This window comes from Castanea sativa, chromosome 10 (assembly GCF_040712315.1).
Source record: "Castanea sativa cultivar Marrone di Chiusa Pesio chromosome 10, ASM4071231v1".
In the NCBI taxonomy this organism is placed as follows: Eukaryota; Viridiplantae; Streptophyta; class Magnoliopsida; order Fagales; family Fagaceae; genus Castanea; species Castanea sativa.
The window spans coordinates 38,035,511-38,056,494 of NC_134022.1; the positions used below are offsets into that span (position 1 = coordinate 38,035,511).

General features: G+C 32.8%; 2 protein-coding genes across 4 annotated transcripts; both read right to left on the reverse strand.

Moving 5' to 3' along the window:
* Nucleotides 1-8,556: 8,556 nt before the first annotated feature.
* LOC142612650 (protein NONRESPONDING TO OXYLIPINS 2, mitochondrial) lies at nucleotides 8,557-13,342 on the reverse strand. Of its 2 annotated transcripts, none has more exons than XM_075784772.1 (3): nucleotides 13,078-13,342; nucleotides 12,804-12,922; nucleotides 8,557-8,832 (listed from the first exon to the last, which is right to left on the reverse strand). In XM_075784772.1, the coding sequence occupies exons 1-3, from the start codon at nucleotides 13,212-13,214 to the stop codon at nucleotides 8,807-8,809; spliced, it is 282 nt and encodes a 93-aa protein (XP_075640887.1). In that variant the 5' UTR covers nucleotides 13,215-13,342; the 3' UTR covers nucleotides 8,557-8,806. The 2 variants fall into 2 exon arrangements, with proteins under 2 accessions (XP_075640887.1, XP_075640886.1); XM_075784771.1 differs by having other exon boundaries at nucleotides 12,743-12,922; nucleotides 13,078-13,311.
* A 3,828-nt stretch (nucleotides 13,343-17,170) lies between these two features.
* Nucleotides 17,171-20,765, reverse strand: LOC142611758 (uncharacterized). 2 transcript variants are annotated; one of them, XM_075783884.1, is made up of 8 exons: nucleotides 20,579-20,765; nucleotides 20,192-20,398; nucleotides 19,336-19,396; nucleotides 19,135-19,171; nucleotides 18,618-18,695; nucleotides 18,405-18,477; nucleotides 17,862-17,901; nucleotides 17,171-17,634 (listed from the first exon to the last, which is right to left on the reverse strand). In XM_075783884.1, exons 1-8 carry the CDS (start codon nucleotides 20,618-20,620, stop codon nucleotides 17,585-17,587), a joined length of 588 nt encoding a protein of 195 aa, XP_075639999.1. In that variant the 5' UTR covers nucleotides 20,621-20,765; the 3' UTR covers nucleotides 17,171-17,584. The 2 variants fall into 2 exon arrangements, with proteins under 2 accessions (XP_075639999.1, XP_075640000.1); XM_075783885.1 differs by having other exon boundaries at nucleotides 20,192-20,395; nucleotides 20,579-20,757.
* Between the last annotated feature and the right edge of the window lie 219 nt (nucleotides 20,766-20,984).

Below are 20,984 nucleotides of genomic sequence, written 5' to 3' on the forward strand. Positions count from 1 at the left end.
TAATTTTTAATTTTCTAGGGGGGGGGTCATTTTTTTTTTACCTAGCTTAATTTTTGAATTTCGTAGACTGTTTTGATGTTTTTTTTTTTTTTCTTTTACGAACCTTTGCCAAACTTGGCAAATTCTGAAACCCAATTTTTCCGTAATTCAGTTACTTTTTTTTATTTATTTTTATATATATAACATTTTTGTTTTGTCTTTACTTATTTTAAGAATTGTGCGAGAATTGGCTTTCAAAGTGAGTAACCCATGTGAAATCAGCGATTAGTAAGAAAAATAAGTATTATAAATAAAAAAGGTAAAAATTAAATAAAATAAGTAGTTAATTCACATGAAATTAGCAATTAGTAAGAAAAGTAAGTATTAAACTAACTTTTAAGTGCATCCAAAACAGACAGTAAGTAAAAAATCTGTATAGTTTCCAACCTCTATTAGAAGAGTGATTTCTAAAGCTAGGACCTTACCTAGTTTGGCCTCTCAACCTTTGTTAGAGCATCAGCATTGGTTATTTCAATTCTATCCTATTTTACCATCCAAAAAACCACTTTATCAATTATACAATATCATTTTCCAATACACCTAACATCCTAACTTTTAATTTTTCTATTCTACTCATTAATATAGTATATCTTCACAATAAAATATATTTTTTCATTTTTTGTTTTTTACCAATTTTATCCTCCACAAACATGTACCTTCCAAAATCCTCCATTACTTTACTTTTCACCTTCTTCCAGACTCCTCCTCCATTATCCATATCAACTCAACTCCTCCACACAACTTCTCCATCATCCTATCAACCCAGATCGGCGAAACTGGAAAAAAAAAAAAAAATCACACCAATCACAATGCCACAGCCACCACAACACCAATCACATATACCAACAAACCCAGAAAAAAAAAAAACATTAACACCCATGCCGATCACAACGCCACAAGCACCACAGCTCCACCGATCTCGCCACCCACTAGTCTCCACCACGCTAATCTTGCCACCCACCGATCTCCACCACGCCGATCTCCACCGTTGTCAATGCCCATGTTGATCTTGTTAAAACTCACACTGATCTCCACCGTTGTCAAAACCCATGACCCATCGCTGTCAACAAAAAATCCAAGGTTTGCGACAAAGCCAGATCACAACAAAAAATCCATACTAGAAACCAGATTGCAATCTAGACCTCTTCATACATCTGCGACGAAATCCTCAAGCTCCTTAACACCAGACTCATCCCCTCCTCGGCCACCGACGACTCCAAGGTCTTCTACCTCAAGCCTCAGCACCAGTCCAAGCTTTGAGCATGGAGAGAGAGATGAAGTGAGAGTCAGAATGAGAGAGAGATGAGAGACCATGGAAAGAGAAAATACATAAAATATTAATAACGTTGAGCTACAGTGTGATTCTAAGTTTAGAATCGCACTGTAGCACAATTGTATTTTTTTTTTCTTTTTGCAATAGTGCTTGTTTACAACATCTAATGGAGTGTATATTTTGGGTCTCAATTGTAAAATAGGCATGCATTTGGGATATGCCCAGTCCATTGGTGATGCTCTTATGTTTTTTTTTTTTTTTTTTTAACTAGTATTAAATTTTAGAAAAATGAAATAATAAAGAAACATTGACCCTCCAATCAAGGATGTGACTTAATAAAATGTCAAGATAAAGCCAATTGTGGCCTTAAGTTACTGTTGACTACTATATTAATCATGCAATTACGTTCGTGGAGATCCTTGTATCCATTTTAAATTTATGGGTAGATTTTCTCCCCCTAATTCGATTTATAGTCTACTCATTAATTAGTCATTAAGTTGCAATTCAAATGTTCTTATTTTGAAACTTAGAAAAAACATGTGCTCTTGATCAAATGAATTATGTAATATTAGTCATGTGTTGTTTAAATTACTTAATAAAGACATATTATTAAAATAAACTTATTTTTTTAGAAAGAGATGGTTAAAAACTTATATAAATAAATAAAAAAACTTAAAAACTCATGTATCTCGGGACACATAATGGTCTCATATTCTTTAGGCTCAACATGGAAAAACAAATGTAATTCCCTTAATTTTTTTATTTATAAGAATGTAATATCCTTAATTAATAAAGCACTAGTTATGTAATCCATTTCTTTTGGTGGGCACGAAATGTGTCACTTCATATATTAACTCCTCCACATTCTTCATGGCAATATGCATATTTGATATTGGACATATTAAATCATGCTGGTAGACAATGGGTTTCATTTTCATTTTGCCAACGATATCTGTTTGGTGCAATCAATTTATCAATCAATTTATGACTTTTGGGTTTGTGAATAGCCAAAGAAATTAAACTCAATTTTGGGACCATGTTTTAGCATGTGTCAAACTGATATGGATTGTTTATAAAAAGGGGGAAAAAAAAAGGAAAATCCATTTAATTAAGCCTTTTTATTCTGTTAAAAAAAAACCCAAGCATTTTGTTTTTAATTAAAACAAGTAACTTCTTCTTTAAGTTTTTTATTCCAATTATTGGGCATTAAAAGCATTTATTGAAGTAATTATTTATTGTAAGTTATGTATTCTATTGAAGTTCCTTGTTTGAAACATCATTTTTCAAGAGAGTTTTAACTTATGGCGTTCGCTCTTAATGATAGCTCTTTATCATCATACTAAGACACCAATTAGTTTTTGATGTAGATGAGTATTTAACCCTAGATCTATTATACAATCATAAAAAACTTTACCAGTTAAGTTAACTAGAATCCACGAAACATCAATTTATTTTCATTATTATATCGAATGTACAATTTTTTTTCTAAAATATAACATTTTTTTTAATATATACCATTTATCTAATAAATTAAATAAAGTGTTGAAACTAAATTCTTGAACACTCACATCAGTCCATGTATAATAATGCATAAGGACTAAATTTTGCAAATCCAATTCTAAAAAATTACCTATATTAGACTATGTAAAGATGTGTAAATATAGAAAAGTTACAGTATCGTGTAAATATACACATTTATTATAGTGGTGTAAAATGAGTATTTTATTAAAATTCTTTCTCTCTCTAGAAGAATATAATGAAAATTCTGAAGGAAATAATAAAAATAAATATTTTATTGAAATAAATGTTTAGAATAAATAATCTAATATGGGTAGTTTTGAAGAGTGATTGTGTAAAAATAGTAAATTTGGTTTTTATGCTAAAATAAATATAAATGTTTGTATGAGTTGATACAAATGCTATAATTACGCTCATTTTTCACTATCAATTGAAGAAGTGACAAGTTGATGAATGTCTAAAAGTATTGGTTTAGAAATTTTTAAAAAAAAAAATTTATAAGAAAAAAAGTAATTAATTCTTTTATTTTATATTTACCATAAAAATGATATTAATTTTTTAAAAAATTTATTATTAATTATTTCACTAACCCATCTATTAATCCAAAGCACACTAATATCCATTTTACCTTTTGCAAGAGTATATATCATCTAGGTTGCATGTAACAGAGAAATTTTACTATATTTTCAACCCCAAAAAAAAGTACTAATTTTTGTATTCCAAAGAGTGCATGTATAGCTTATTATATAGATTGAAGCCAAAGAGAGCATGCATTGGTATTGGCTTCAAAATTGAAGTGCGTGAGCAGATCATTATTGTATTAGATATCTACATGAATTTCAGTGAAAACTCACTGTAGCCGGTGCTGATTAGCTCATTTCATTTCAGAGAATGTTAATCGTATCTCTGAAAACAATGGCTGATTCGTTAGTTTTCCACATCGATTTCTGTTCTGCTACTCGAATTCTGGTAGGCAGTTTTGTTACTGCTACCGTCCTTTTTTAGCACAAGTTTCATCACTTTTTGGACAAGACCCATTTTATCGTTACAAATTATTTCACAACTTTAACTAATCTAGTAGATTGTGAGTGGTTGTCTATTAGTTACACATGGACTCGTCATTTTTTCTTCACCACTCATACTCTGTCACATTACAATTATAACAAATAAATTGTGTAATAATTTGTGACACTAATTTTTTTTTGGGGACATTTGCAGAATTAAAATATATAACAAGAAGACCAGTTTCATTTTACAGCGCGTTGAAATCATTTTTTTTTTAACATTGAAATTGTTCTATTTGGGTTTTGCAAAATTTTTCTAAGCTGAGCAAAGGAAATTACTAACACGGCCTCTTCTCATTTAGTTTTGGGTCAACAAAACATAATTTTGTAAAAAAAGAAAAAAGAAAAAAAAGAGTTGATTGGAAATGTGTTTCATAGGAGCTAGATCAAGGTGTTATTAATTTATCAATAGGTGTGTAAAGCATAGGATAAGATCCAATAAGAAAAAAATTCGTACAATTCATCTTGAATTTTGATTCGTGGGTTTCAGAATTTTTTTTTTTTTTTTTTTTTTTGTTGAAAAAAATTAATGTTATAAGAATATTTATTTATTACTGCATGCACGATCCTAGGCAACACTAATCCATAGGTTAATTTTTTAACAATTCAACATGTTGGGAGTGAATTATTGCTATGTCATGTCAATTATTGATTGTCCAAGCCAGTATTTTTTAAACTTTCTTCGTCTTATTAGCTATATTTATTGATAAAAATAGGAATAAATACAAGTTGGAATATCAGAATGAGAGGAAGCGATGTCTGCGGTGGTCACATGTAACACTTCCATGGCCTCATGCACTCTTTGCCAGAACCCACTGGTTTATGATGCCATCACTAACACAAATCCACACAAGTTTGTGAAAAAAGTCACGTACTCACGTAGTGCTCAATATTTTAATTTTTTAAAATCTACAAAAATCTATAAAAAAGAAAAAGAAAAAAAAGAATCAAATCATTTCCTTAAAAAATTGAAGAGTAAGAGCGTTTGCATTGATTTGTGCAAAAATTCATATCTATTTTAGAATAAGAACAAACTTTTATATATTTTACATACTTACTTTTCAAAATACTCCACATCAAATTAATTATTTTACGTTACATTAATTAAAATATCAAATTTTCTTGATTTTTTTTATTGTTTCTCTTTTCTCACACACAATAACCACCATCCTCTTTTTTCCTTTATCCTAATGAACAACTAAATATAAAATGAATAGCGTCAGAGTAAATTTACACAATTATACATAAACTAATATGAGTCATTTTTTGACAAAACTGTGTAAATTCTACACATTTTTTTTTTCTATTATACACAGACTTATGTGAATGCTTTAAATGTGGACTAATTTGCTAAATTTTGTGGAGACGTACTAGTAAAAGGAGTTGTATTATTACCTCTTTCATTAATTTTTTTTCAAGTAATTGTTAGTATATTTTTATAAATATAAGTGTTTTTTTACCAGATAATGCATGTTTTGGTAACTTTTTATAACTTGATTTTGGCCAGCAAATTACTTTTCTTCTTTTGTGTTTTTTTTTTTTTGAATAATTTTCTAGTTAGAATTTTGTTTGCGGTTAACATATTGAATTAAAATAAGATAGCCAAGAAAGAAAATACTAAGCACCTAAAAAGTAAGGTAATTATGACATAAAATTTTGTTTCTCGTTGAGAATTTTTTTTGGGAGAAGTTTTTAAAAGTACGACTTAATGTTTATTTGTAGAGGACAGTGAATTCTTGTTCATATTTTTCTTTCAAAGTATGTTTGGAACCAAAGGAGATGGAGAAGAGAAAAGGGGAAGGTGTTTGGAATATAGAATAAAATTTCTAATACCTGTGTTATGTCACTCAAAAATATTTATAACTTTGAGGGGGAGTTTTTTTTTTTTTTTTTTAAGTTAGTCTTATCCTTATTTCCTTTTTCTTCTTTCTTCTTTCTTTTTTTTTTTTTTTTTTGGCCTCAGTCTTTGAGAAAAAGAAGGTTGCACCCAAAATACATTAATTGTGAATTTGAAGATTCATTGACATAATTTATCTAAGGATCATTGCTGCTCATCTTATACATTCACTCTTGCATATTTTTTAACAGTAAGCAAACACCAACCCCATGGGCTTCGGAGATGATTTTCCATGCTCATAGAGTGATTCCTAAGGAAAAGAAAGGCTTTTTGTTCTTTTTTTCATGATTATTCAAGAGCATTAATTACCAGAACTCTGATGATTTGTTGAACTTGCTTCATGGGAGAAAAAGCAACTCCACTAAATAAATGGATGCCCCCCTAATCAGGTAAGTGGTACCATGCATGCTGTTTGCTAAAGTGTAAAGACAGTGATGATTATAATACTAATTATTGTTATTATTATTAATGTTTGATAATTATCATCAACTGCTAATTAATAGATGCATGGGGGAATATTTTTCATGTTCTCCCTCAAGAGGCTGTGTCCTTTTCATAGACACTTCTGTTGCAATCACTTGGCATCCCTTTTTATTAGTGAAAACTTCCTCAATTGCCCTTAAATGTTTAACAAGTGAACCTTTCAATTAAGCAGCATTATCTTTTCATTAATAATTAATACATGTTCAAACCCATTGTTAAGCATTTGTTTATCAGAATTAACAAGTCAAACAAAATTCCGGAACAAACTAGTTTTCCCACAAAACAGAAGAGCCTTTATACGAAGTTCAGATTATAGACACTCATAGTTGAATGGATATAATTAATATTCCAGAATTGAAAAAGACTTAAAATTGGTATCCCAAAAAATACTAAAATTTTGACAAGTTGATTTTATTGTAGGCGTAAATGCACTTTTAGTCCTTACATTTTGACCCGATTTCTATTTTGGTCCCTACATTTTATTTTTATAACTTTTAGTCCCTAAACCAATTAACGCGTGACATTTAAGTCCTTACCGTTACCCAACTAACAGAAATGCTAACGTGGCTGACGGCATAGTAAAATAATAATTAAAAAATCTATTTTAGTATTAAAAAATTGCCACGTCAGAATTTAAATTAAAAAAAATTATTAATTTTAATTAAATGAAAATTTTAAAAACAAAATTAAAAACAAAAAATCAAGGCAACCCGATCAAAACACCAAAATCCCAGATCACAACTGTCTGAAACTCTCCTGTCTCAACGGTGCTAGTGGGTTTTGTGTGTGATTTTGTTTGTACTTGTTTCTTTTTCTTTTTTGTTTTCTTGTTTCTTTTTCTTTTTCTTCCCCAAATCGGTCTCTCAGTTTCTCCGTTTCTTTTTCTTTTTTATTATCTTCTTTCTTTTTGTTTTTCTTCCCCAGATCGTCTCTCAGTTTCTCTGTTTCATTTTCTTTTTTGTTTTCTTCTTTCTGTTTCTTCCCTAGATCGGTCTCTTAGTTTCTCCGCCTTCATTCTTTCCTTCTCTTCTTTCTCCCTCTATCTTGGTGCTTAGCCTCAAACTCTCTTTATCTTTTGATTTTGCTCAAACCCAAACCCAAACCCAAATCCAAACCCAAACCCATATGCCTTAAGCTCCTCTCTCAAATCAATGGGTCTCTCTCTTTGGCCTTTTTTTGTGGGTTTCTATGCATATGGTGTTGCCGACTTGCCGTGGTGAGGTGGAGGGCATGGGTTTGTGGGGATCAGTGTGGTGGAGGTCTGAGTTTGTGGATCGGCGTGGTGGAGGGTGTGGGTTTGTGGTGATCGGCGTCTGTGGTGGAGTTTTGGTGGTTGGATTGAAGTTTGGTGGTGGGTTTCAGTGGCGAGATTGGAGTTTGGTGGTGGGTTTTGGTGATAGCATAGATCGGAGTTTGGTGGTGGGATTCGTTGACAAACTAGAGTTTGGTAATAAGTTTTGTTCTCAGATCGAAGAGGATTGGTGCCGAACTAGCTGAGTTTTTTTTTCAAAAGTATTAAAAGTGCATTTACACCTTTATTGTATTCTCTCATATACCCAAATGGATGGTTTGGTATTGCATTCATGCATGAATGGTTGGGAGCAGGTACTGCAAGTATGAATTTGAATTCCTACTCATACTTTGGCTAACAATATCACTAAATTACAAGGCTCTTGGTTAATACATGTATATAATGCATAAACACGCTCAATTCTCGCAACGCGTATATAATGCATAAACACGCTCAATTCTCGCAACTGGGCATTAGTAGTTGTAGAGATGCAAAAGAAAATTCAGTGAGTGAGTGGAGAAAGAGAAAGACGCACAGAGCTTCCACATGCAAGTGTATTGTTATCATGGAGACATGGGCACTATGGCCAAGTCCTTTTTCAAAGAAATGGGAGACATTGCGACATTATGTCATAAACCTTCCCACTTCCTCACGTGCACTTCACGTCGCCTAAGAAGATAAGTATCTTATATAGAAGATCTATATCACACATAAATCAGTTTATGGTAGATAAACCACAACTTTGTTACCTTTAACTCTTATAGAAGTCACACTCAAAAAAATAAAAAATAAAAGACTCTTATAGAAGTACAAAATAAGCACTTACCAAAAAGAAGTACAAAAGGGTTTTGAAATAAAAAAGAAGTACAAAATGGTAGATGCCTGCAGTTTTGAAATCACAATGGCCAAATAAGTTTCCATTGATATAAGGGTCTTGAAAGTAAAAATATGAATGAAAGAAAACCAATAATTTCCATGAGCAAAGACAAAATGATAAACCACATTGCAAAGAAACTTTATTCACTAAATGGCTTTGTACTACATTGATGCTATAGAGAAAATCAATGCTGAGACAGATTTTCAAGAATTCTAGCAACAAGATAAGCCAGTGAATTGAATTCTTGCACCCATATCCCAATCATACAGAATTGTCAAAAGCAACTCTTAGTGATAGTGAAAAGGACAACCCAAGAAGAGCAGCATGACTCTGATCCATCAATCACTATCTTCTAACTTTAGTCTCATCGCGGCACGCTGAGACCTAGTTCTGAACAAAATTGAAAAAAGCAATGTATTAGCCAATGCAATACTAGTAAATGCTTCACAAAAGAAATGGGCTTATATGATAAGTCCTTAAGAAAACTATTTGAGATTAATTTTTTCTATCCATCCAAAGAAGCTAATTAACTAAGGCAAATAATCCTTAGAAGTCAAATGAATTTTAAAAAATCAGGATTAATTACTATAGTGCAAGAGTTAGTTGCCATCTACCGTTACCATAAAGATAGAAGAAACACTATAAAAGTGATGCTCATGCAACTTCATAAAAAAAAAAACTAATCCTTTAGTCCAAAACTATAAAGAAATTACTGAGGAAAAGAAAATTTAGTAGACATAATTATAGCTAATTAAATTAGCAGAAATAACCAGAAAGATAAACTAATTGCAACTGCAAGAGGGTACCAACTGAAAGCTTGAAAACCACCCACCACAGATAAGTACACGCATTGGCACAAATTATAACATTCAAATTTGATAGTATCGTTCTGAATCTTGGACTGAGTTAATTGGTAACACTAGAAAATTTCTCCAAATCAAAATTAAAATAGTGGAAGTTTTGCATGGGAAATGGTCAAATTTGGACATTGTTTCAACTTGCTTAAGTCCTAGGCAAAACCCCAACTTTGGCAAGATGCGCATACTCATTGGTTCTTGAACCAACGATGAAAGTAAGACAATCTTACTATGAAAACAAATTTCATATAGTTTAAAAGTGGTCAGGGATTCAAAAAAAAAAAAAAAAAAGTGGTCAGATGACCAGTGTCAAATATTTTTTTTACAAGATTGATTGTGCAACCTAGTCCATGTATTTTAAGCTCGTGAAATACAAGTAATCATGACACTTTAACCAGTGGACTTGGTTTATATATATATATATATATATATATATATATATATATATTGGTAAGTTACAGAAATAACCAATAGGTGTTAAACCCACAACCTCATCCTCCATTCCTTTTTATTAGAGAATGAAGTGTTATTTAAGTTGGAGTTTGTTAGCCCCTTTAACCACTAAATTAGTTATCTTTGAAAAGCTTCAAATTGGAAGCAAAAGGTATAGGGGCCAATGAGCTCTAGCTCAGCAGGCACCTCCTCTTTTTAAAGTACTAAGATGACGGTAAGGTCTTGCGTTCAAGACCCATCGGGTGTGTGTGTAACCTATCAATCAAAAAAAAAAAAAAAAAAGCAAAAGGTTTGCACCAACCCTTATATCTCTATGTAATTCATCAAAATGGTATGAGAATGTGCAATTAAACAGGTCAAATTCCCAAGTTATAAGAATTTAATACCATTGAATAATGAGCACTGGTACGACTAGCATAAAGCTAAAGAAGCTTTTGCAATCTATTAATTTTAGACTTAGTGCATACTTATCAAAGAAGCCTTTTTCAAATCAGTGTCAGGTGCTGGGTGGTCAGTTCAGTTTTCTCAGTTCTGCCTACACCCCTATCATGAGCTATCAAGTACATCTAATCACATAACTTAAAGTCTAGGGTCATGCCAACAACTTACACTAAGAGATAATGTTGAGAATAACCATAATCTTATCACAAGAAAACAACATTGAAAGCCAAGAGCCATAATGTATATGACACTAAAATATGATGGGGACCATCACAAGCATGATAACATTGGGTCATACACCAGTACGCCTGTGCAAGCAGAGCTCCACATCATACTTTCATACAATAAACATTTTGTATTTGTGAAAAAAGAAACAGAAAAACAGAGATTAAATTAAATTTTCATTGTGTTTTATTTGTTACGAATGATCTTCAGCAGGATACATACTGGTTCTGTGTGTGTGTGTGCGCGCATGAAAGAGAGGGAGAGAGCCCTATGTAACTAACCAAATTATCATTAGTAATTCCCACACAACTCTCCCAACTTCTTTTCATGAAAATGTTAATATTTCAGAAGTCTCTTCATTGGTAATATTTTCAAAGCTTCATATAATAACTCCTTGTTCCAAGCATGACAGAAACTTCACCATTCCACCCTTTAACTAAAAGGATGATACCATATAAGTCAAAAGTACCCCCTTTGGTTTTTTGTTTGATAAGAGATTTAAGTCAAAATTACCTTATTATCTATTAATATAAATCTTAAGCAAAAATATAATTGGAATCACCATAATGTCTCCTCAAATTGAGGAATTTGTGTGTGTGGTTGTGGTGGGTTTAGGTTAAGAGAATTTGTGGATCTTGGGTTTAAAACCTTTTAGAAGAAAAGTTAAGGTTCAAAAGAGAAGGAAAAGAAAGTAATTAATAGAACACACACACACACACACACACGTGTGTGTGTGTGTGTGTGAATAGTGAACAGAAATGTGAACACATGTCAGTATCTGAGAGAGAGAGAGAGAGAGAGAGAGAGAGAGAGAGAGAAGAAGAAGAAGAAGAACCCTATGACCAATGTGCCTCAATACTCAAAACACTCAATAGTTTTATTAATTAACTGTAACTTGTTTGAGTACAATAAGACACTCATAGAGCTCACTCTTAAGCTTAACTTCTCCTAGTAGAACTAGGATTTTTCTTGTTTGTTGATAAGTTAGTAGAATTATGACTTCGGTGCAGATATGATTGAAGAACTGCCTCTTGCTCATATCTCTCATCAAAAGGTGCTATTCGATAATGTCCACCTAGAAAATCCCCAACGAGAAGTGACCAATCAGGGCCCTATTGATGAATGAAAGAGAGGGTTTATGCGGTTGGGCAATTCTACTCCAGACAGCAGGTAGGTCCAAATATATGGCCTACCCCAAGCAATGCTTTTATAAAGTAGCTGGCATAAGCTTGTGTGATCCAGCAATGTCCAAGGTAGTAACTAGCAATGCCTTGCTGCAAAAGGGTACATTTGGAAAATGTCTAATACACACCCTCGGTTCTCTCATGAATTATGATGACAAACATTAGCCTACTAACTAATAGTTAACCTGCAATTATTATTTGACTTCCAAATTTTATTATTCAAGAGACTACTTAGTTAATATGTCAATCCCACACAGACCATTGCATCCCAAAGGCTGGTTCTTTTCATCTAGCACGCGCACAGACACACAAAAATTTGCTATTTTTGTATCTATATTCTTGATTTATCCACTATGTCTGTATGGTAGATTCTTTGAGCCTAGTTCTCATGCCGCAGATAAATTTTGATTCATCCACTTTTTACCAAGGGTTTCATGATTGGATATTGAACTCATTTCAAATATGTATTGGGCATTGCTTTTCTATGCCACACACACTCACCTTTTTCTTTTTTCTATAATCTTGATCTATCACTAGGTCAATCTAGTTGGTTCTTTGCACCTGATTGTTGTGTCACAGCAATATTTCAATTCATCCTCTTTTTCTAGTGGTTTCATAATTGGACATTGAACCTGTTCTATATGATGGGAGTTGTCAGTGTGTGTGTCATGCAGGTGTGGAATTGAAACTGGGACCTCATCCTCCACTCCACATTTGTGGGGAGGAGGAGATTCCATTTGGTCCCAACAATCATTGGCCCAGCACATGTCTAATAACCAAATGTAAGTTAATATCAAATAACATGAAAGGTTACAGGGACGTTAAACAGTTCAGAACAACCCTTAAGCATTAAATTAAGTAAGAAAATTAATCTGTATCTTTGCAGTAGACCATTGATGAAGAATATTTTAATTGTGCCCCAAATAACAAATGTTAGTTCATCCAAGCAGAAAACCAACTGCTATAGAGGCAAAAGGATATGATCCTTTCAACTACACACTAAACCATATTGTATGCCTAAAAAAGACCCTATAAAGTAACAAATGCTTATTCTTTTATAAGCAATCAATCAAATTACAAACACAGGGGGAAGACTTAAAAATCCAATACCAACTAATTATAGAGTAAAAAGTTGCTTACAGATACTACATTTAAAACAGTGGAGAAAATCAAACTCCTGGGTTTGCACTGCAAAGCATACCCTGAGACAACGACCTGGAGCTCGTAGGATCGAGTCCAAGGCACGACGTAAGCCGGGCCGAAGAGACCGCTGAGTGGAGAGGAAGCAGAGACTGAAGAGCACCCAATTGAGGAACCGACCTGAAATTTCAAAATTTTGCAACTTTGTTAGAAATTTAACTGATTTTAATGAAAACCCATTTGAGAAATCGAGCTGAATTACAAATTTTCAAGCACCAACGGTCAAAATTCGAAGAATTGAAAAAATGGGGGAAAAAGGGTTTAAGGGGTCTTGCCTTGGAGTTGTGAGAGGAGAGCGGGCCGTGACTGTGCGAAAAGAAGGTGCCGATTTGGGCTTAACAGTGGGTTTGGTGAATGCCGATTTGAAGACAGAGAATGTTGGTTGTGAAAGAGATCTACATCGATAGGCCATTGGAGAAGACAGAAGAGAAGAGAAGAGAAATGTTAGGTTTTAGTTTAGGGTTTTTGGTTTTGGCAACTGAGAGTGAGAGGGTTTAGCGGGGTTTGAACATTCTGAGACAAAAATTACCAAAATAGGATCATGGGATGACAAGACTTTTTTTTTTTTTGAGGAGGTTTTTTTATTTTAAAGGGAATTTCTAAAATGTTAGGCCATAAAATGAAAATTTTTCTTTTTAAAAAAAGTAATAAATGAAATTAAGCTCAACTACAAATTAGATGTTATTAAACAAGTCAAGCTCAAATAAAAATAATGTGTTTGTAATTAAGATTTGATTAAGTATGTATAGTATTATGTATTTATTAAAACTTGATTACATGGACTTGATATTGTATTATGTAAATTTGAAAACAAGTTTATAAGATAACAAATTATTATTTTTAATTTATTTGTAATATAAATCTATTTCGTATTAAAAATTAAATACATTTTAACAGTAATGGTAAATCTAATTTTTATATGTTCGAAAGAAAATCAATTTATATAATTAAATCAAAAATATAATTTCAATTATAATTTAGTTGTTAATAATTAACAAGGATTTATGAAGTAAAAAATAAAAATTAGTCATGGTATTTACTATATAAAAGAAAGTGGTAAGCTAAGAAAGCAATTTGTAAATAAGTTTAGGTTTATTCGATAAAAAAAATTAGCCAAACTTGAACATGTATTCTAGTTTATAAAATGTGCTCTTTTTCCCTCCTCACCCAACCTTTGTTTCCTCTTGTTTATAACCCATTATCAATGTCGATTATTGTTTATAATTTGTTTGTTATTTTATCTATTTGTTAATGGAGAATGCTAAAGTAATTCTAAATTGATGTGACAATGAATATGATTGATTGACTTCAATCACCTAATAATTGAATGTTTAAATTGTTTATTTATTGATTTTTTTTATTGGCAATACTTCAATTTGTAAGCTCCATTACCATTACCACCTAAGATGAAAGCATATATATGATAATATAACAAATAGGCATTGTGCGTATGCAAAGCCCCTAAGTCTACTGGGTCTAAGGTTTGGGCTCATAATTTATTTGTATAGTGGGTATTGGGTATCTTATTAAGGGTAGTCCTTAGGCGGGCTCAGGAACAGAATACACACAAGAACACTCTCTGGGGTGTGCTCGATTACACTCTCAATCTTACATATAATTTTATGACCCCTATCTCATTGTTCCTTATGCTATTTATAGCTTGATGCTAGCGGTGGAACTATGATTACTGTCTGACTCCACTCGTGTGAGTGGAGCCCAAGTTAATTATTCTAGACCAATAATAAATTTCGTTAGGAATGAGCGTTATCACGTTGAAACTGGTGCTAGTAACCAAAACTTGGTCGGCAACACAATCTCCCAGGGCACTTATAGCCCGCTGAGGATTTATCGAACATCGTTGGTGCCCTAGCCGACCATGGGATAACTGAAGTGTATTTAAATATCGAGATATTGATCAACGGGCTAAGGTTCTTGGGCCACTCATGGGCCGAACATGAGGGGATAAGTCCAAGAGTGATATTGTTCATGGGCCTTCCCTAACTGGGGCTCAATGAAGGTGACTTTTGACCATATGTTGTACAGGCATATACTACCGCGCACCTTTGGTGCGGTAGTTACTCCACAAATATAAATGCTTGTGAGGTGTAGAGGTAAGAGTCGGGGTTCAAGTCTCTAAGAGGGAGCTTCACACACTTATACATTTAAATTAGGCTAGAGTAGATATTCCATCTTGTATAAAAAAAAGAAGGAAAAAAAAAAAAAAAAAAAAAAAGGCATATGAAAGCCTATAAAAGCAAAGCTATGGAATTATAGATACGGAAGAATACAAAACAATGATATAAGACTATAGTACCATAATAATATAAGGATATAAGGACTAAGTCAGGAATACCTATAAAAAAAAAAGGTCAGGAATATATATGTGTGTGTATATATATCCATTGTTTTCATATATAATACCCTTGTACTATTATTCCATTTTATTATTACCGTAGTAGTATTGTTTTTATTGTCATAATGTTTCTATTTGCTATTTTGTTTTAGATTATCACTATTTACTATGTTGTTGTTTTCATATATAATACCCTTGTACTATTATTCCATTTTACTATTACCGTAGTAGTATTGTTTTTATTGTCATATTGTTTCTATTTGCTATTTTGTTTTAGATTATCACTATTTACTATGTTGTCATATACATATATACATACATATATATATATATATATATATAATATTAATACATTAATGGAAGCATAGTTTAAGCAGGAGACATAACAATAAATGGATATTAAAATTAATTTAAAACAATAAATTCAACAACTAATTTTTACTTGAAATCTGTCTTGAAAGCTTTATTGAAACTATTGGATGAACACCATCTTTCTTTATAGATACAAGATTCACAAACTATATTACAAAGTCTGTAAAGGGAGGAAAGATTACAAGTCTATAAAGGGAGATACAAGATTCTGTAGTGGGAGAGGAAAGGTTACAAGTCTATATAGGGAGGAAAAATTACAAGTTTGTAGAGAAAATATTACAAAGTCTGTAGAGAAAAGGGAAAGAGGAAAGATTTCTGTTATTAGACCTTAGCACTAGACCTTGACCTTCTGAGTAGTGAACTTAGGACCTTAGAATTCTATCTCAAATTTCAGCCTAATTTTCACCCTATCTTCTTTCTTCAAGAATTTGTCTATTTATAGAGGAAGTGAACCATGGTATATCTTGAAAAGTAACTCTGGTTGTGAAAAGTTAACTTGATTAATTTGTCGGTGGAGGATATTATTCAATGAATAATTTAAACTCTTCATGAGTAGTGGCATTTTATTTTGTTATATAGGTTTTGCCGCATGGTTCCTTCCTGTACTTTTTTATTTTGCTGTAGATTCTTCATTCTTGTTATTTTTCTGTCCTTACTCTGTCTTCTTGCAATAATGAAATGTAGAGTCTTTAGTTGTCTATCTTTTAGAGATTCTTTTACCTACCTGTTCTTTTTTACTTGTCTATTAGTCTTGAGCGTGCTAATGAATATTGTTTGCATAGCTGTCATAGTCAAAAGGGTCGGAGTTATCTGCTTCTATGTCAATGTACATGAGTTGGCATTCATGTTCTGTTGCTATGAGCTCTTCACAATGAGAGCAATAGCTAACTACAAAATTTATATCATCTTTAGCATCACTCTTTGTTGACATGCTAACTTTATATAAGGATACATCGATAGTCGTCGTTACCTTCAAAGTTGATGTGAGTAGCAAGCTCGAACTCATAACCAAACTAACTAGATCATACATTTAAGATTGGTTCATTTTCTTATTGAACAAGTTAGAGCTTGGTCACAAGCTACTTGAATAACTTGTTTTTTTTGCCTTATATAGTAACTTGTTCTTAGAATCTCTTTTTTCCAGAAGAAATGGATATTCAGAAGTCTGTTTCTAGCAATGTCTGATGGAAAATAATGAGGCTACTAAACAGACTACCTAGAATTTTTATTACAGAGGCATAGATCATGAAAGTGGGCCTGTCAAAAACAGAGGTGCTGTGAGAGAAAATCTTAATGTTCTGATGTTTCTGGGCTCTGAAGAAAGAAACAACTAAGTATATAGGTTGATCCGTTGATGCAACATTCATTCTAGTGTACATGGAGTACCTTAGTTGATATTGCCATATTACAACTCTTTGCGGATGCACACGAGTACACCGGTAAAGCATTTTTAGACTTTTTTAGACTTTAGAGAGAGAGAGAGAGATTATGGTTGTTTTGACTCTAATCATCACCTTGTTGTCACTCCATCGCAACTTTCAGCAAAGATAGAAAGGCTGATCATACTTGGAACAAAATAGAAACTTTCAAATGGAAGTGAACGGTAGTACAACTTTCATCAAGACCAGTAACGCACAGAAACATTGATACAATTCATGTCCTTTTTAATTGCCAAAAGAATGAATATTAAGTTAAAAATTAGAACTTCCACATTTGATCTGACATGCATTCGAATCAATACAAAGGAAAACTCGAAATACCTAACTACCTTTCTTTTTACTCAACTTTCTCCAGCTACCTAAGGGATTATGTATACAAGACACCTAATGGCATTTTGTATCAAAATATAAAACATCATTTCTCCTAAGGAAAATGGACTAAGAAAAATAAAATCTCAACCAGCCACTTCTCGAAGCATGGTCTACAGCACCTTTGCCATGTTCTCTGGATCACGAGGAACAAAATTCTCTCCCATCAGAAATGCAGAAAAAATATTGCACAGAAAACTGGCCGAGGCTTAGAGACTCAATGAAAAAGGTTTTTTTTCTTCAACAATGTCAGAGTAAGGACAGTTTTCCTGTCACTGAATCCACTGATTCTTTTGGACCTGCTCAAATTAAAAGCAGCAATTAATAGATTTACAGTAGAGAAGAAGGCATTTTTGGTTGGCGACTTTATCCAATAAACATCAGTAGCTACAAGAGAGGCAATAATATTAATAGCTGATTGTTTCATCAACTAAATAAAAACTTTCAAAATACTTACTGGGGTGCTCAAAGTTGTATGAAAAGCAAGCAACAAATAACTATTTTAGTGGCAGAGAGAAAAGCATACCAGGTCCAACGGCAAGAACTGTCTTTGACCCAGACAACACCTGAGCAAAAAATGTAAATCAACTGAAGCTGAGACCCAAAATGCATACTTAACACAAATCCTTTAAGATATCTATAATCAAAAGGTTCCATAACCCATAGTTCCATAATAAGCATAAATTTGGCAGAGAATAGCATTTACAGGAATCTTGCAAAAGTAATACTAATAAAATAAAGCTATAACAAATACTGCAGTCTAATTGAGGTAAAGTTCTGATCCCTTACACAGAATAATAAAACCTGCAACCTATGAGGTGAAGCTTGCAACTCAAATCCAAACTATTAAGCGCTTAATACCTGAGTATTCTAAATTGGAAAAAAAAAATGAAGGTTCAAAAGATTCTACTGCATGCTAATCCACCAAGCCTTACACCAGTGAGCAAATGAAAGAACAAACACCACCCAAATGAGCAGTGGGGATGTAATTGCATAACAGGGGACCAATCATCAGTATCATTCTCTGAAAGTCATAAAAAGAGCTCATTGCATATTTTCAGGACAATACCTGTGTTCGTCCAGCATCAGCAACAACAAAAGTTGGAAGGCCAATGTTCTCAGCTGCTTCCATCAGCTTATTCCTGATAAAAAGCAATACCCACAAATCAGCAATCAAAGAGATTTGTCTCTAATAAATAAGTATATAAGAATGTTTCAAACAAGAGAGATGTTGCTATATCTAGTGAATTATCTATCATTTGCAATGAAATCACATGCTTACATTTCTTGTTGATTCCTGCATGTAACAACTATTTTGGGTTGCCCACATTGCTCCCACTGTCTTAAAAGGGATCGATGGCTGCACTGAAACTTGATGGTATTATTTTCAATCGTAATATGAAAAATATTAATCAATAGATTATAAAAGTGGGGTTGTCTAGATTCACTTCATTATTAAACATCTCCACAAAAAGTAAGAAAATACACACTTATTGTCATCTCTGTATTCAAGACTAGAAACTCGAAAAATCTCCATCTTTTTAGGTTGCAGCACTTTTAGATACTGTAACTTTTCTTGAGTTAAAAGGAAAAGGAACTAATTTATCCTTACATGTGACCAAGGACAAAATATAATAGTGGTTGCTATTAGAATAAACTTTAAAGATGTAAAAAACGGTGCATGGTAGATTAAGCTGACAGTCTGAAGCTTGAAAATTTAGTGCACATGCAATATAATAAGGAACAAAGTTGCAGGTTTCTCTGCACAAGGAGGAGACTCATAATCAGAACAATGATACCTTTGCATCAATTCCGCATACATGCCAGTGGCAGCATCTGCAAGATCATAAAAAGAATATTTAGTCATCTGGTTAACAATAACAAAAGAAATCAAGAATTCACTGCTGAGTGAAGAGAGACGGGAAGTGCTGGACCAGAAGAAATTAAAAATTGCAATGAAATGGAACACCACAATATTAATAGGAGTTTTAGTATCTTACGAGCACATTGAGATGCAATCTTTCCTGATTTCATCTTCAGGTCTTGTCTAACAACGAGGACCTGAGATAAGCACTTCACCATTTGAAAACAGAGAATTTTTCAAGAAACAAACATGTCAAATCTACCCAACTACCAGAACTGGATATAAACACTTTACCGTTTGAGAAAACATAGAAATTTTCACACAAAAAAAGAAACATCAAATCTGCCTCATCAATTGATCTGAAGCCCAATACATAACTAACTCCATACTTTCAGACATCCAAACAACTGTTGGAGAGGTACAACCGTATTAGCTGTGTGCATATAATGACCATTTTCTTAGTAAAGCAAGTCCCAAACCCAATAAGTCCCACTTTGTTCTTTCCATGTCTTAACAGCTCTAAACTTACTATACACATCAACACAAGAGAGTAAGAGAATCACAACATTTATCATTAAATTTGAGGATGTATTTGACAGTCCATAAAAATTTAATGGCTTTATTGTGTTATATGTAGCATTTGAATTAGACAGGCACCCTAGAAGCATAAAAAAGAATTAACAAAAGGTCAGTTTTTTCCCCACTATAATAAATCAACAGAACAGTTATAGGAATTCAATAAATGTAGCAATACAAAATTTTCTGCTACCATTTGTGAGCATCACTAATAGTTCCATTGAAAAGTGCTGCTCATGATATAAATTCACAATAACGATAACCAAACAAGATAGGACACTTTAAGTTAACCTCCAAATGTAACCCATATGGCAAAACAACTTTAAGAACAAAACCCATGAAGTAAAATTCTACAATAACAAAGTTGCAAGCATTAAACTTTCGTATGGAGGTCAAGTAAATAAGGCAAAACAAACCATTTTGAGCTCTTGGTCACCGTTATTTGAGACAGCAAATTGCGGTTTGCCCGGCGCAAAATTTTTCTTATTGGTTTTGTTTTTGTTTATGGGGGGCTTAGATAGATCCAACAAAAGCCCAAGAATGAAACCAATGACAAGGCCTGGAATAAAGTTCTCTGGGTTGAAACTTAATGCTAACCATTGTCCTTCTTGCTTTTGCTCCTTCTAATTGTAAACAAAAACAAAAAAAATAACAACGTAAGGGAGGATATTCCGGATTGTCTTTTCCTTTCCCTCTATTATCTTGGAAGCCAAACAGAGAGAAAGAAAGGAAGTTTAATTTAATTTTTTTTTTAAAATTAAACCCAGAAAGGAAAAAAGGAAGAGATGAAGAGAAATACTCACCTTTTTTGAAGACTGGGAAGAGTTCCCAAACGAGCCTAACATGGGGTTTCTTGTGGCTTTTTAGAGAGAGAGAGAGAGAGAGAGAGTCACTGTGATGTTTTGGGCAGAGAGATTGGGTGGTGAGTATGGTCGCGTGGTGCTGTAGCCTGTGGAAGAAAATGGGAAAAGTCATGGCAGTGTTTACTGCTAACCGGAACAATGAAACGCTGTCGTATTATAGTTTTCATTTTTATTTTTTATATTTTTAATAACAGATGATCCTATCCATGCTTTGTCATCCTACCAGCTTATGTGTCCTTAGATTATTTTTCTCTCTCTTTTATTTTTTATTTTTTATTTAATTTAATTTTTTCAAAATATTGTTGGCAATAAGCACTTTAAAAGCCCCAATAAAAGCCCTAAATTT